The 14,246-nt window shown below is 39.8% G+C and overlaps 1 protein-coding gene across 1 annotated transcript; it reads left to right on the forward strand.

Moving 5' to 3' along the window:
* The first annotated feature begins 9,955 nt into the window (after positions 1–9,955).
* On the forward strand, positions 9,956–14,111 carry LOC142505724 (cytokinin dehydrogenase 3-like). The gene is made up of 5 exons (XM_075618827.1): positions 9,956–10,583; positions 12,203–12,330; positions 12,607–12,876; positions 13,147–13,400; positions 13,749–14,111. Exons 1-5 carry the CDS (start codon positions 9,980–9,982, stop codon positions 14,041–14,043), a joined length of 1,551 nt encoding a protein of 516 aa, XP_075474942.1. The 5' UTR covers positions 9,956–9,979; the 3' UTR covers positions 14,044–14,111.
* The last annotated feature ends 135 nt before the right edge of the window (positions 14,112–14,246 follow it).

A 14,246-nucleotide genomic window follows, 5' to 3' on the forward strand; every position in this document is an offset into this window, starting at 1 on the left:
CCCATGGAAGACAAGCCCATCAAGGGCCCTATTATCCCTGGCACATCCATAGCCCAAGTGGAGAACAAGCCCATCAAGGGCCCAGGTATTCTCCTATAAATACCAGGTTTGAGCATATGATTATTCATTCAATATATTGTTTTCAGCAGCACCCTTAGCTGCTCCCCCCATATACCCTCAGTCACTGACTTGAGCGTCGGAGGGGCTACGCCAGGACATCCTCCTGGCCCCCTTTAACAGTCTTTTTCGTGATTTCAGGCTCAGGGCAATTTCAAAACCCTGCGTCTGTATTAGTGACACTTGCTGGGAGCGGACCCTAAATTTTCCGTGAGTATCACTTGGCGCCGTCTGTGGGAACATTTGAGTTGAGACGTAGAGATGGTAGGGAAGAGAGGGAGTAGAAGAGCTACCTCAGCATCATCGCGTCCTCAGAGGGGACCCGAACAGTCTCGTGCTGAGGCAAGGCAGGAACAACCCCATCAGGAGGCGAGAACTGAACAACCACGTCAAGAGACCAGGGTCGAGCAACCCCGTCCTAATGAAAATGTGGGGAACTTGACCCTGGAGCAGTTGGGTCAATTTATCACTCGGACAGTGGATGAGGCTATGAAGAGGAACCAAGAAGCTGTGTTCATTGAAAAGCAGGACACTCGCCAGGAGCGCGAGGAAAATGTTGAGGGCCAGCAGAGCAGAATTGAAGAGACCCAGCCCCTCCCAAGCGAAGGGAATGCAGAGATTGGAGAGATGTGGAAGGAAATACGGATGTTGATGTGGGAAGTAGAGCGCCGGACCCTAAGAAAGGAAGTCCTTTTTCGCTTGCCATTCTGAAAGAAGGACTTCCCCCGAGTTTCCGACAATCGAATGTTGGAGAATATGATGGACATACCGACCCCGAAGAGCATTTGGGGAGATTTGAGAATGCGGCTCTGTTGCACCAATATTCAGATGGAGTCAGGTGTAGGGTTTTTCTGGGCACATTGGTGAGGTCAGCTCAGCAGTGGTTTAACACTTTGCAGCCCAACTCTATACGTTCTTTTGAGGACATCTCAGCTGTCTTCTTGCACCGATTTGCTAGCAGCAAGAGACACCAGAAAAATTATTTGAGCCTGTTCGTGATGAAGCAGCAAGAGAATAAAACTTTACGAGAATTTGTCCAGCATTTCAACAGTGCAGCGCTGGAAATACCAGCGGCTACTCCTGACATCATGATAAGTGCCTTCACACAAGGATTGAGGGGAGGGGAGTTTTTCAAGTCGCTGGTCAAGAAGCCCCCGTCAAGCTATGATGAACTGTTGGCTCGAGCTGAGAAATTTGTAAACTTGGAAGATGCCCAACGGTAAAGAAGGATGGAGAACCGGCACGGAGGAAGTAGAGTTGAGGGAGTGGAGAAAGAAGGAAGGAAGAGGGGTGCAGGGGAAAGAGAGAAAGACAGAACTAGAAGTAGAGGACAATTCTCAGCACATGTTTCCCTGGATAGGAGTCGTGACGAGGTGATGGAGGTGAGGGAGCCCACGAGGAGGTGGGAGAAGTCACGAAGGGTTGAGTGCAGTGCTAGATTTCCTTCGCGGGACAGACGAGAAGGATCCGCATTCGGGAGTCGACCGAGGTCTCACCCGTCCCCTAGACGTGGTCAAGGCCCTCCATGGATAAATCAGGGGGTTGGGGAGCAGAGAGGGGAAGGTCGAGGTCAAGATGTCCTTCAGAATCCAGTCGAACCGAGGAGGGGAACAAATGAGGATAATCACCCTACGAGAGGAATGATTCATATGATCTCGGGCGGTGCTACCAATGGAGGCTATGGGCGAGCTCGGAAAGCACATGGGAGAAGATTGGAGAACTTTGAGATATATAGTGGTGCAGACTTACCACAAGACCCCGTCATCAGCTTTGGGCCGGAAGACCTTCGAGGCGTTGTGACTCCACATAACGATGCCTTGGTGGTGACGGCCACCATTGCCAATTATGATGTGGCAAGGATATTTATTGATAATGGAAGCTCCGTGAACGTCTTGTTCAAGAGCACGTTGGATCAAATGAAGATGAGAGGATTTGAGTTTGAGCCGGTATCCACCCCGCTGTATGGGTTTGCAGGAACACGTCATCCTTGCCTTGGGTCAGATTGTTCTTCCCCTATCCTTGGGGACGTGATCCTCGGCGGGTAACAAAGGTGATAGCCTTCACTGTAGTAGATACCCAGTCAGCGTATAGTGGAATTCTAGGACGACCAGCCCTGAAGGATTTTAGAGCAGTAGCTTCCAGTTATCATCAGAAGCTTAAGTTTCCTGTGGGAAGAGGAGTTGGAGTCCTGTGCGGGGACCAAAAAGTCGCACGTCGTTGTTATGAAAGAATCGTGAAGGAAGAAGAAAAGAGAGGTCGCGAGCATTCGCATGGAAGCTTGAGCTCAGTCTTATAGTTGTAGAGTCATTCGTAGAAGCTTCTAAGTGGGTAACTTTGTTCTGTGGAGATACAAGAGGAGCAGAGAAGAAAGTTGGAGAATGCGCTGGTTAATGCTCTGAAGAGGCCAGGGAGCACTTATCATCTTAGAGAATATTAATCTTGACTTGAATTTTGCTGTATTTCATTTCTGAATCTGTCTTATGTTATCAGTTGAAATTTAATAAAGCCAAGTTCTTATATTAAGTTCATGGATGTTGTTGTATTGTGATGATGAAATAAATTTTATTTTCCTTCTAAGGCATCGTCTAGCAGAGTTATGGAGGAGAAAAATTTTATTTTCCTGCTAAGACATCGTCTAGCAGAGGAGCAGAGTTGGGGAGGAGATAAATTTTATTTTCCTGCTAAGGCATCGTCTAGCAGAGGAGAAGAGTTGGGGAGGAGATAAATTTTATTTTCCTGCTAAGACATCGTCTAGCAGAGGAGCAGAGTTGGGGAGGAGATAAATTTTATTTTCCTGCTAAGGCATCGCCTAGCAGAGTTGGGAAGGAGAAAAATTTTACTTTCCTGCTAAGGCATCGCCTAGCAGAGGAGCAGAGTTGGGATGGAAGAAAAATTTTACTTTCCTACTAAGGCATCGCCTAGTAGAGGAGCAGCGTGTAGAAGAAAAATTTTATTTTCCTACTAAGGCATCGCCTAGTAGAGGAGCAGCGTGTAGAAGAAAATTTTTATTTTCCTGCTAAGACATCACCTAGCAGAGGAGTTAGAGGGCGGAGGTGTTGAATTTTTATTTTCCTGCTAAGGCCCGGCTTAGCAGAGGAGTTAGATGGTGGAGGTGGTCAATTTTTATTTTCCTGCTAAGGCATCACCTAGCAGAGCAGTTAGAGGGCGGAGGTGTTGAATTTTTATTTTCCTGCTAAGGCCCGACCTAACAGAGGAGTTAGAGGGCGGAGGTGTTTAATTTTTATTTTCCTGCTAAGGCCCGGCTTAGCAGAGGAGTTAGAGGGTGGAGGTAGTGAATTTTTATTTTCCTGCTAAGGCATCACCTAGCAGAGAAGTTAGAGGACGGAGGTGTTGAATTTTTATTTTCCTGCTAAGGCCCGACCTAGCAGAGGAATTAAAGGGCGGAGGTGTTGAATTTTTATTTTCCATCTAAGGTATCACCTAGCAGAAGAGTTAGAGGGCGGAGGTGTTGAATTTTTATTTTCCTGCTAAGGCCCGACCTAGCAGAGGAGTTAGATGGTGAAGGTGTTGAATTTTTATTTTCCTGCTAAAGCATCGCCTATCAGAGGAGTTAGAAGGCGGATGTGTTGAATTTTTATTTTCCTGCTAAGGCCCGACCTAGCAGAGGAGTTAGAGGACGGAGGTGTTGAATTTTTATTTTCCTGCTAAGGCATCACCTAGCAGAGGAGTTAGAGGGTGGAGGTGTTGAATTTTTATTTTCCTGCTAAGGTATCACCTAGTAGAGGAGTTAGAGGATGGATGTGTTGAATTTTTATTTTCCTGCTAAGGCCCGACCTAGCAGAGGAGTTAAGGGGTGAAGGTATTGAATTTTTATTTTCCTGCTAAGGCCCGACCTAGCAGAGGAGTTAGAGGGCGGAGGTGTTGAATTTTTATTTTCCTGCTAAGGCATCACCTAGCAGTGGAGTTAGGGGGTGGAGGTGTTGAATTTTTATTTTCCTGCTAAGGTATCACCTAGCAGAGGAGTTAGGGGACGGAGGTGTTGAATTTTTATTTTCCTACTAAGGCCCGACCTAGCAGAGGAGTTAGAGGGTGAAGGTGTTGAATTTTTATTTTCCTGCTAAGGCCCGGCTTAGCAGAAGAGTTAGAGGGTGGAGGTGGTGAATTTTTATTTTCCTGCTAAGGCATCGCCTAGCAGAAGAGTTAGAGGGCGGATGTGTTGAATTTTTATTTTCCTTCTAAGGCCCGACCTAGCAGAGGAGTTAGAGGGCGGATGTGTTGAATTTTTATTTTCCTGCTAAGGCATCACCTAGCAGAGGAGTTAGAGGGTGGAGGTGTTGAATTTTTATTTTCCTACTAAGGTATCACCTAGCAGAGGAGTTAGAGGGCGGAGGTGTTAAATTTTTATTTTCCTGCTAAGGCCCGACCTAGCAGAGGAGTTAGAGGGTGAAGGTGTTGAATTTTTATTTTGCTGCTAAGGCCCGGCTTAGCAGAGGAGTTAGAGGGTGCAGGTGGTGAATTTTTATTTTCCTGTTAAGGCATCGCCTAGCAGAGGAGTTAGAGGGCGGAGGTGTTGAATTTTTATTTTCCTGCTAAGGCCCGACCTAGCAGAGGAGTTCGAGGGTGGAGGTGTTGAATTTTTATTTTTCTGCTAAGGCCCGACCTAGCAGAGGAGTTAGAGGGTGAAGGTGTTGAATTTTTTTTTTCCTGCTAAGGCCCGGCTTAGCAGAGTAGTTAGAGGGTGGAGGTGTTGAATCTTTATTTTCCTGTTAGAACATCGCCTAGTAGAAGAGAAGGAGAGTTGGATATTTTATTAGCCCTGGTGGTTTAATGACATCAAAGATAAACTCGTGAGAAGCGGTAAATTCAAATGCAAAATACTTAAAGGACAGAACCGCAAGAACGAACAAGTGGGGAACCCGAGGCGGGAGTGCGAGCGCTCGGCTGGGGCTGGGCGAGCGTGCGGAGGAGCTATGGCGAGCGTGCGGAGGGGCTCGGGCGAGCGTGCTGTGGGCGCGCTCGGCTAGCGCGCGGCGAGCGGGCCAGGGGCAGCGAGGCGAGCTGGGCAGAGGGGCGAGGGGCGAGCTGGGCAGAGGGGCGAGAGGCGAGCCGCGAGAGGCAGCGCGCCGTGCGGGGTTGTGAGGCGAGGGGCGAGCTGGGCAGAGGGGCGAGCTAGGCAGAGGGGCGAGGGGCGAGCTAGGCTGTGGGGCGGGGGGCAAGGCGAGCGGCAGGTATGGGCGCGCGGCGAGCGGGGCAGGGGCAACGACGTGGTTGGGCGAGGATGGTGGGTCGTGGCGAGGGGCGAGCAGGCAGCGGCGGCGAGGCTGTCTGGGCTCGGGCGAGAAGGGGCGAGGGTGAGGCGTTGGCTAGGCGAGGCTGTCTGGGCTTGGGCGAGAAGGGGCGAGTGCGAGGCGCTGGCTAGGCGAGGAAGGGCGAGGATGTCTGGGCGAGGCTAGGCACCTGGCGAGGAGGAGCGAAAGCGAGGCGCTGGGCTGGTGGGCGAGCTCGGCGAAGGCGAGGGCAGCGTGGTGCGCTGGGCGAGCGTGCGGCAGACGGGCGAACGCGCAAGGAGGTGAGGCGCGCTTGGGCTGTGCTCGGGCGATGAGGCGCTTGCGAGTGCTTATTTCTAAAAAATTTTTATGGGGGCATTGCCCCCACACCCCCACGACCTGACCGGCCAGGTCGATCCCCGCTTGCGAGTGCTTATTTCGCAACGGTGAACATCGTTCATTAATGGCAAACGAAGTAGATTTTTCTAGTACGGTACGTCCTCATCGTCGATAAACCAAGGACAAACACAACTAATCGAACTTTGAACCTACGATTCAGTTCGACTTGGAAGGGGGATACTGGTGATACCCCATGGAAGACAAGCCTATCAAGGGCCCTATTATCCCTGGCACATCCATAGCCCAAGTGGAGAACAAGCCCATCAAGGGCCCAGGTATTCTCCTATAAATACCAGGTTTGAGCATATGATTATTCATTCAATATATTGTTTTCAGCAGCACCCTTAGCTGCTCCCCCCATATACCCTCAGTCACTGACTTGAGCGTCGGAGGGGCTACGCCAGGACACCCTCCTGGCCCCCTTTAACGGTCTTTTTCGTGAGTTCAGGCTCAGGACAATTTCAAAACCCTGCGTCTGTATTAGTGACACTTGCTGGGAGCGGACCCTAAATTTTCCGTGAGTATCACCCTCTATTAAATAGTTCATCTTCAATAAACTAAAATCAACTTGTACTTTGTTTATTGATATAGTAAATTTTGGGTCTTCACAAGTTATTTGAAAATGAAAGCTTCAAATATATTTATTTAACATGGACTCAAGTTCTATCAAGTTCTATCATTTCGAATATACATAAAATCTTTTCGACCTGACTTGATTCATGACACCACTAAATATCATTTTCATTAAAAGCACGCATTCAAGGCATTCCGTGAGTTCATGTGCTCATAGTGGACTACAGGACTGGGGAGTAATAATTATCAATATTTAGAAGCAATTTAAACGTGGGTTTGGAATATTGTGTATTTTAAGGTATCTAAATTATATCATGACCACCGACGATAAATTTTGATAAATTAAAAAAATGATATATGATAAATGTTATAATATTAAAAATTCTGGACTCAATATATATTTTTAATACCTTCGAGTTAGGTAACTTCAAACATAAAAACTACTATAAAACCGTCTCACTGAATTATTTTTGTGAGACACATCTCCAATCTGATCAGACCTATAAAAATATTATTTTTATGTCAAAAATAATAATTTTCACTATTGGTGTAAATCGAATATGAAATTAGTTTATAGAATTGGCTCTTCCGATCCTTGATACGTGTAAAAACTTAAAAAAAAAAACGCGCACACACACATATATATATGAAAATTACAATTTCAGTAGTGTAACTTGATCATTTTCAAGTTTTAATCTTTAAATTTTCGAGTTTTTTTCGAGTTTTGTAAGTTGATATTTATTATCATTTTTCACCAGAGTGTTGACGTGATGCCTGAAATTACTGACAATATCAAGAATCGCCGACGTGGTGCTGGACATTATTGATGCGTCTAATGTTACATCAACACTCCGATGAAAATGACTAAAAGTGAAAATAAACACCGACTTGCACTATAAAACTGTAACTTGAAAACTTACGAGACTAAAGATGAAAAATAGTTAAGTTACACAACAACAATTATAATTTCCCGCCGTTTAAACCGAGAGAGTAATTGCTATGTCGTTGACTCGTTGGTTGTGATGTTAATTAGCTCCCGAACAAATTTATATAAACTAATTTTTCTCAATTTTGTGTAATGCATGTGATTTATAACAATATACATTTGATATACCAAAAATTATATATCCCAAGCAGAATAAATATTGTTTTAATTTTCCAAATTTGATATTTATATACATTCAATAATATAAATTTAACCTTTCAAAATCACCATGCCCACAAGAACTAGGAATTCTGTGGGTGGCTTTGAAATCTAGCCTTGGTCCCGATTGTTAGTGCACAACACTTGCGAATCGAATCTCAACCATTATGTATATTCGCCTACGCAATCATTTCATGTTGGATTTGATACTTTTTTTCTCGCAAACAAAAACTTTGCATGATTTCATTTTTGAAAAAAAGTTTTTTTCCCCAAGAAAGAAATATCTTGGCAGGCTTATAGCTAATTTTTGCTAATTATGAAAGTCGTACGGCATCTTGAAATATCATTCAAATATAGAGAGGTGGAATTATAATGATTGGAAAAATTACAAAATCCCTTTTGTAAGTTGATTTGGTTATTCTTTAATTTGGATGTGATGAAATTAAGATTATGGACATGAGTCAATTCCACACAAAAGCTAGTTTAAGTAGGAGGGTTGTTCAGGTTCATGTATACAATTTCCAAGAACTTAATACATCCGATCTTGAACATCTAACACACCCTCTCATACTTATGAATGAACAACTAGAGTGTGAAGTTTACAAAACATTTAACGAGTGGCTTATAAGGACAATCAAAAACATGAGGGTGAACCTGACTTTGATACCATATTAATATTATGGACTTGTAACTTTATCCAAAAAACTAACTCAAGGAGATATTGTTCAAGTCTATATATATAACTCTCAAGAACTTAATCTAATTAACGTGAGACATTTAACATTTGAACCATCAAAATTTTATATTAGTTCTAAAGGTTGGATTTTTCCATCATCTATGTCGGCAAAGTTGACGTCAAGTCACCGAAGTACACTAATGAAATGGGAAAAAAAAAAGAAGACAAATTAATCAGATTAATTCAAAATTTGAACCATTTATAGGACTAAAAACTCAAAACCATGAATTTTGCGATTCTTCAGAAGGAATGATGCATCACAAATATGGATAAATGAAAAATTTAGTCACCCTAGCTTGTACATATGTTAGTGATGAATAGTGACGGAGCCAGAAATATGGCTCTGTCCAGGCTAGAATTTTAAACTTTATAATATTTTAAATTGATCTATCCGGACTAATATCATTTTATTCCAAAATTATAAAAAATTTACAAATATTTTTTTTTAAAAAAAAATTGGACCACCCGGACTAAAACCCGAATATAAGAGCACGTGGCTCTGCCCCTGGACTGATGATATATGAAAATCTACAATAAACTATATAAGACATGAAATAACATTATAAAAAAAATTTAAATCATTGATTATATTTTTATATCTATATATCCACTATATACATGTCTTGTGGTGTAATAAGAATTGATCTTTTGGACACCCAATATGAGCACCCATATGAGCATCGTTGGGGTGATGTCTATCTATTATTATATGTGATGAAAATGTAAATCCAATAAATGAATATTACCTCAATATTGTACCCATGTAAATGTCTATCTATTATTATATGTGATGAAATGAATATTACCTCAATATTGTACCCATGTAAATGCTGATAGTGTACCCAATATATCGATCACACCCTACATGTATCTTGACTTGACTCTAATTTATGTTTACTTATTTTTCTAATGAATAAAATATGTAATGTTTTACATATATACATGTATGTACCTATATTCACTCTTTTTAAGCATCAACTCATTGAAAAAGTTATGTTAACGGAAAAAATAAAATCCATTTAATTTCTTCCTTCAGAAAAATGTATATATAGTACTAAGTTTATTGTTCTCACTTTCACCATATTGCTAAATTATCAAAGCCCCCAATTCATATATTTATACCATTCACACCTTTTTGTTTATAAAAATAAGGAACTTATCATTATGTCTATTAATGTCAACTTAATAATTTAGAAACAAAATTATAAATTATGTTGGGAGATTGATACATGACTAAGGCTAAATTAGTGAGACATGTAGTGTGTGTGTGTATAATGTGTAGGATCGAACTCTTTTCGCATTACAAAAAATTATAGATGATTCTAGCCATGTAACTCAAATATTTTTAAATCGTATAATATATAAAATGTCATATTTCGACCATTTTTCTGATAGTCTCTCCCTAACATAGGTTTTCTAATATATATATATACATATATATATATTAATTATTGTGTTTGTTCGTACATCTATATAATTAAACTACAAGTACAAATTAAATACGGGGATGTGTATAAAAACAATTAAATTTGATGTCATGGGAATGTCATCATGGTTTAGAACAGAGGCAAAAAAAACAGGCATCTTAAAGTCTTGTCCTTTCGTATCTTTGATATGAATTCATGCATCACATGTCCAAGATTTTTAACCTCAGGCCCCAAGATTCACCTCCCCAGCTTCTTCCATGCAACCCTTTTTTTTCCCTCTACAAATAGCCTCTCCATTTCCACACAATTCCCCTGTAAAATCAACCTCCATCTCTCCATTCACAGCTTCTCGAAAATGGCTGCAGCTAACCCTTCTCCGATACTCCCTTCGTATTTCATCTTCATGTTTTTCATCATTACTCCATGTGCTACAGCACTCCCAGATGAAATCCTGCGAAAAGATATCGCGGGGCTTCTCCGAACAGACCTCGAATCCACCTCGAAAGCCTCTTCTGACTACGGGAACCTTGTCCGAGAAACCCCATCCGCAGTCTTCTACCCTTCCACCATCGATGAGCTAATCAGTCTCGTCAAGCTATCGAACAACCTCTCGAATCCCTTCTCCGTCGCCGCGAGAGGGTGCGGCCACTCTGTGAGAGGGCAACCGATGGCGAGGGACGGGGTGGTGGTGGAAATGACTTCCCTGGCTGGAAATGGGGCCGGGGTCGGGGTTAGGGTCTCCTGGAACCCCGCATTAGGGTTTTTCGCAGACGTCGGGGGTGAGCAAATGTGGATTGATGTCTTGGAGGCGACGCTAGAACACGGGCTGGCGCCGGTTTCTTGGACAGATTATCTGTACTTGACCGTAGGAGGAACACTGTCGAATGGAGGAATCAGTGGGCAGTCTTTCTTACATGGTCCTCAGATCAGCAATGTGCATGAACTTGATGTTATTACAGGTAAAATTTATTTTATTTTAATGTCTTTTTGTATTATATATTTTTTAACGGGGTAGGTTAATTTTTGTTCATATTATAGGAAACAGTCACGCGTGATATATATGTGTGAATTATTGTATCTATAGATCAATAAATAGTCGGTCCATAAAAAATGTGATATAACAAGTTATAACTTTCCAATCAAGAACCATAATTCTCGAGGATGGAAAATAATATTTTTGGCACGTAACTTAATTTTTTTCTATTTTTTGTCTATGAGTTTCATTGACTCAACTCAAGATTTATAGATTTTTTCAATTTTAATCATTTTTTATATGAAGCATCGTAATCATTACACGTAAATGTATGTATGATATTCCACATAATCAGTGGGTGGCATATATTTAATTCTCATGATATATACACTTTGAATTGTTGCTTACTTCACTTTACTTTGGTTTATAAGAATGTTCAGTGGGCCAACACTGATAACAGTACTAGGGAGAGTTACCCCTCGAATCTAGGAAAGTGACGATGAACAAGATTTAATATATTTTTTTAAAAGTTATATTTTAAGAAAAATATGAATTGCTTTTAAAATTAATTTTGTACGTGACTTGCTAAATATTACATGAGCACAATAAATGACCGATTTTCATATTATATATATAATATATATATATATATATATATAATTATTTGTAGCAAATTTTTCTAATTTTGTATATCATGGGATAAAATAAAAAAAAGATTCCAAGGATTAAAGTTGTCTAGGAATATTTTTGCATGTGTTAGGTACAAAGTCACAAAAGGTATTTGGTTTTTGGACTGATGAGTTTGGAGTCAGTCTGAATTGAGTGATTTATCATGTGAATGGAAGAATCTTTCATGATGGATTTTTTTTTTCATGAATGTGATTTACTTTTTTTTTTTTGCATGCATGTTTAATATGAATTGAAATATAATTGTCTCTATAATCATATTATAAATTAAACGAAGAATTATAATTTTAGTCTCCTAAATTGGTCTGTTTTTTTGTTTTAATCTTTTAATTTGTTAATATTTGATTTTCATTCACTAACTTGGATTTTTTTGTTTATTTAGGTCACTGAGACCACTACATCTATAAAATATGATTTATTTGAAACCGATACTCTACTACATCCTCATATAACAAGACTAGAGCCTGTATTATACACACTAAAATCTATACAAGAAAAAATAAAAAGAAACGACAAGCTTTTTCTTCTTATTTTGAAATATTAAATTTTGTTTTGCTTTATTTTTCTCTTTTGTTTTTGTTTAGATTTATTTTGATCAATGTAATAAAAGTTTATTCTCACTACATGAGCTATGTAGAAGAGAATCGATGTGAAATAAATAATATTCGAATGAGTTAGTTGCTTTTGACAACAAAAAAAGACAAAAAATAAAAATTCAAGTTACTTAATTAAAACTAAAAATTGACAAACTATGTGACTAAAACCCAAAATATGTCAAGTTATATGACTAAAATTGCAATTTTACGTAAACTATAAAAAGTTCGACATAATTGATATATGAGATTTTATATCCCCCCACCCGCTTGTTTTGGCCTTGCTAACTAAATAATGGTCTTTTTTTTCATGTATTTGATTCAGGCACAGGAGACTTCATAACTTGCTCTAAGGACATGAATTCTGAGTTATTTTTTGCTGTACTAGGTGGTCTAGGACAATTTGGAATCATTACCAGAGCAAGAATTCTCCTACATAAAGCACCATCAAGGGTAAGCACATAAAAAGTCATTGGATCTTCTTGATCCATGGACACAAACATATTCCTATACATCAATTAAATTCCTCGTCCCGAAATATTAACACTAATCGATTCGTGCATGCATGAAACAGCTAGCAATCGATCGAGTTTAATTGTCTCTAACTTAAATTATCGACCACCTTTGTCGCCACCGAGTCATATACGAGGCTTTCGGATCAGCAACAGATTTTTGAGACGACAGAATTTTCTGAAGTGTTGTTGTTTTTTTTTTTTTTTTGTGTGTTAGGCCAAATGGGTGAGATTGATTTACAACGATTTCTCAAAATTCACAAGAGATCAAGAACATCTAATCTCCTCGGATAGTACTAATGGTCCGAACTATGTGGAAGGTTCTCTTATTACAGACAATAGCCCTCCAAATAACTGGAGATCTTCCTTTTACTCTTCCTTTCATCAATCCAAAATCAGGTCTTTATTGAAGAGCAACCAAGGTCTCCTCTACTCCGTCGAAATCGTCAAATATTACAATGATCTCACCGCAGACACCATTGATGAGGTATACATTTAAAACATTTACACACTTATACACACACAAACACTAATTTTTTTTTTATCTCTAGTATTTATTATAAATGGTAAGAGTTTAATGTGTGAAGATTAACCATTGTTCCTGTTGTCTGTTGACATTATTATTTGTATAATGATATTACAGTTAATGTCACGAATTCGAATATCCCTACATTTTCGGGACCGGAGTTACTATTGTCAACATGCATGAAGCTAACAATTTTTTTTCTTGGTGTGGTTCTCGTTCATCAACTCTCAGGAACTCGAAAGTATGGCAAAAAATTTGGAATTTGTTCCGGATTTCATGTTCAAGAAAGATGTGCCGGTGATCGATTTTCTAAAGAGAGTCGCGATCGGAGACAAACACAACTCGGAAGTTCATCCATGGCTGAATCTGTTCGTTCCCAAGTCAGCCATTTCGGATTTCAATGATGCTGTCTTTGCCCAAATCATTAGGAAACATAACCACACCATCTCAGGACCCATCCTTTTCTACCCTTTTAACAGAATCAAGTACAATATTTTTCTAGCTCTTTCAAATATTAATAATTTCTATTCCATACATTGATATAACATTTTCTATAGGAAAAATAGTAAATTTTATAATGCCGGTTAGCCTGATAAATTTGATTTTACTCCTCTGATCAGTCAAATCTAGGCTCTCGTGTAATAACTTACTTGTTTGGTATATAAGCAAAGATCGACACTCTTTCTATAATATTTGATGTAATATCAGCACTCTGTATAAGAAATGATCAAAAGTATAAGAAAAGTCATGAAAGTTATTGCGCTAACACCTAATTCTGGTTTATTAGGTGGCTGAAATAAAATTTATGTCGATAAGTTTTATTTTTCCTTCAGATGGGATGATCGGACGTCTGCCGTTATACCGGAGGAGGAAATTTTCTACACCCTAGGGTTACTTCATTCAAGTATGCCTGATGAAGTGGAGAATTATGAAAAACTAAACAATGAGATACTTGAATTTTGTGAAAAGAGTGGGAGGAAGATTAAGCAGTATCTTCCACATTACAAATCCAAGGAAGATTGGGTTAAGCATTTCGGCTCCAAATGGGATTCTTTTCGTGAAATGAAAACAAAGTTTGATCCGAGAATGATATTGTCACCGGGACAAAGAATTTTTAATTCCATTTGATTCTTGGATAATTATACTGAGTTATTGTATCGAGAGGACTGGCAATTTGTAGAATAATTAATTGATATTCCATCAAGAATATTGGTCTATTTTTATAATACATTTATTTCAATAAATCATTTCATTTTTGTTCTTTTTTAAAATGGGAATAGAAATAATTGTTGAATTTTGAATAATAATGGTTTAAATGTACCGAAGAAATC

The sequence above is a fragment of the Primulina tabacum genome, chromosome 10 (assembly GCF_025594145.1).
Source record: "Primulina tabacum isolate GXHZ01 chromosome 10, ASM2559414v2, whole genome shotgun sequence".
Classification (NCBI taxonomy): domain Eukaryota; kingdom Viridiplantae; phylum Streptophyta; class Magnoliopsida; order Lamiales; family Gesneriaceae; genus Primulina; species Primulina tabacum.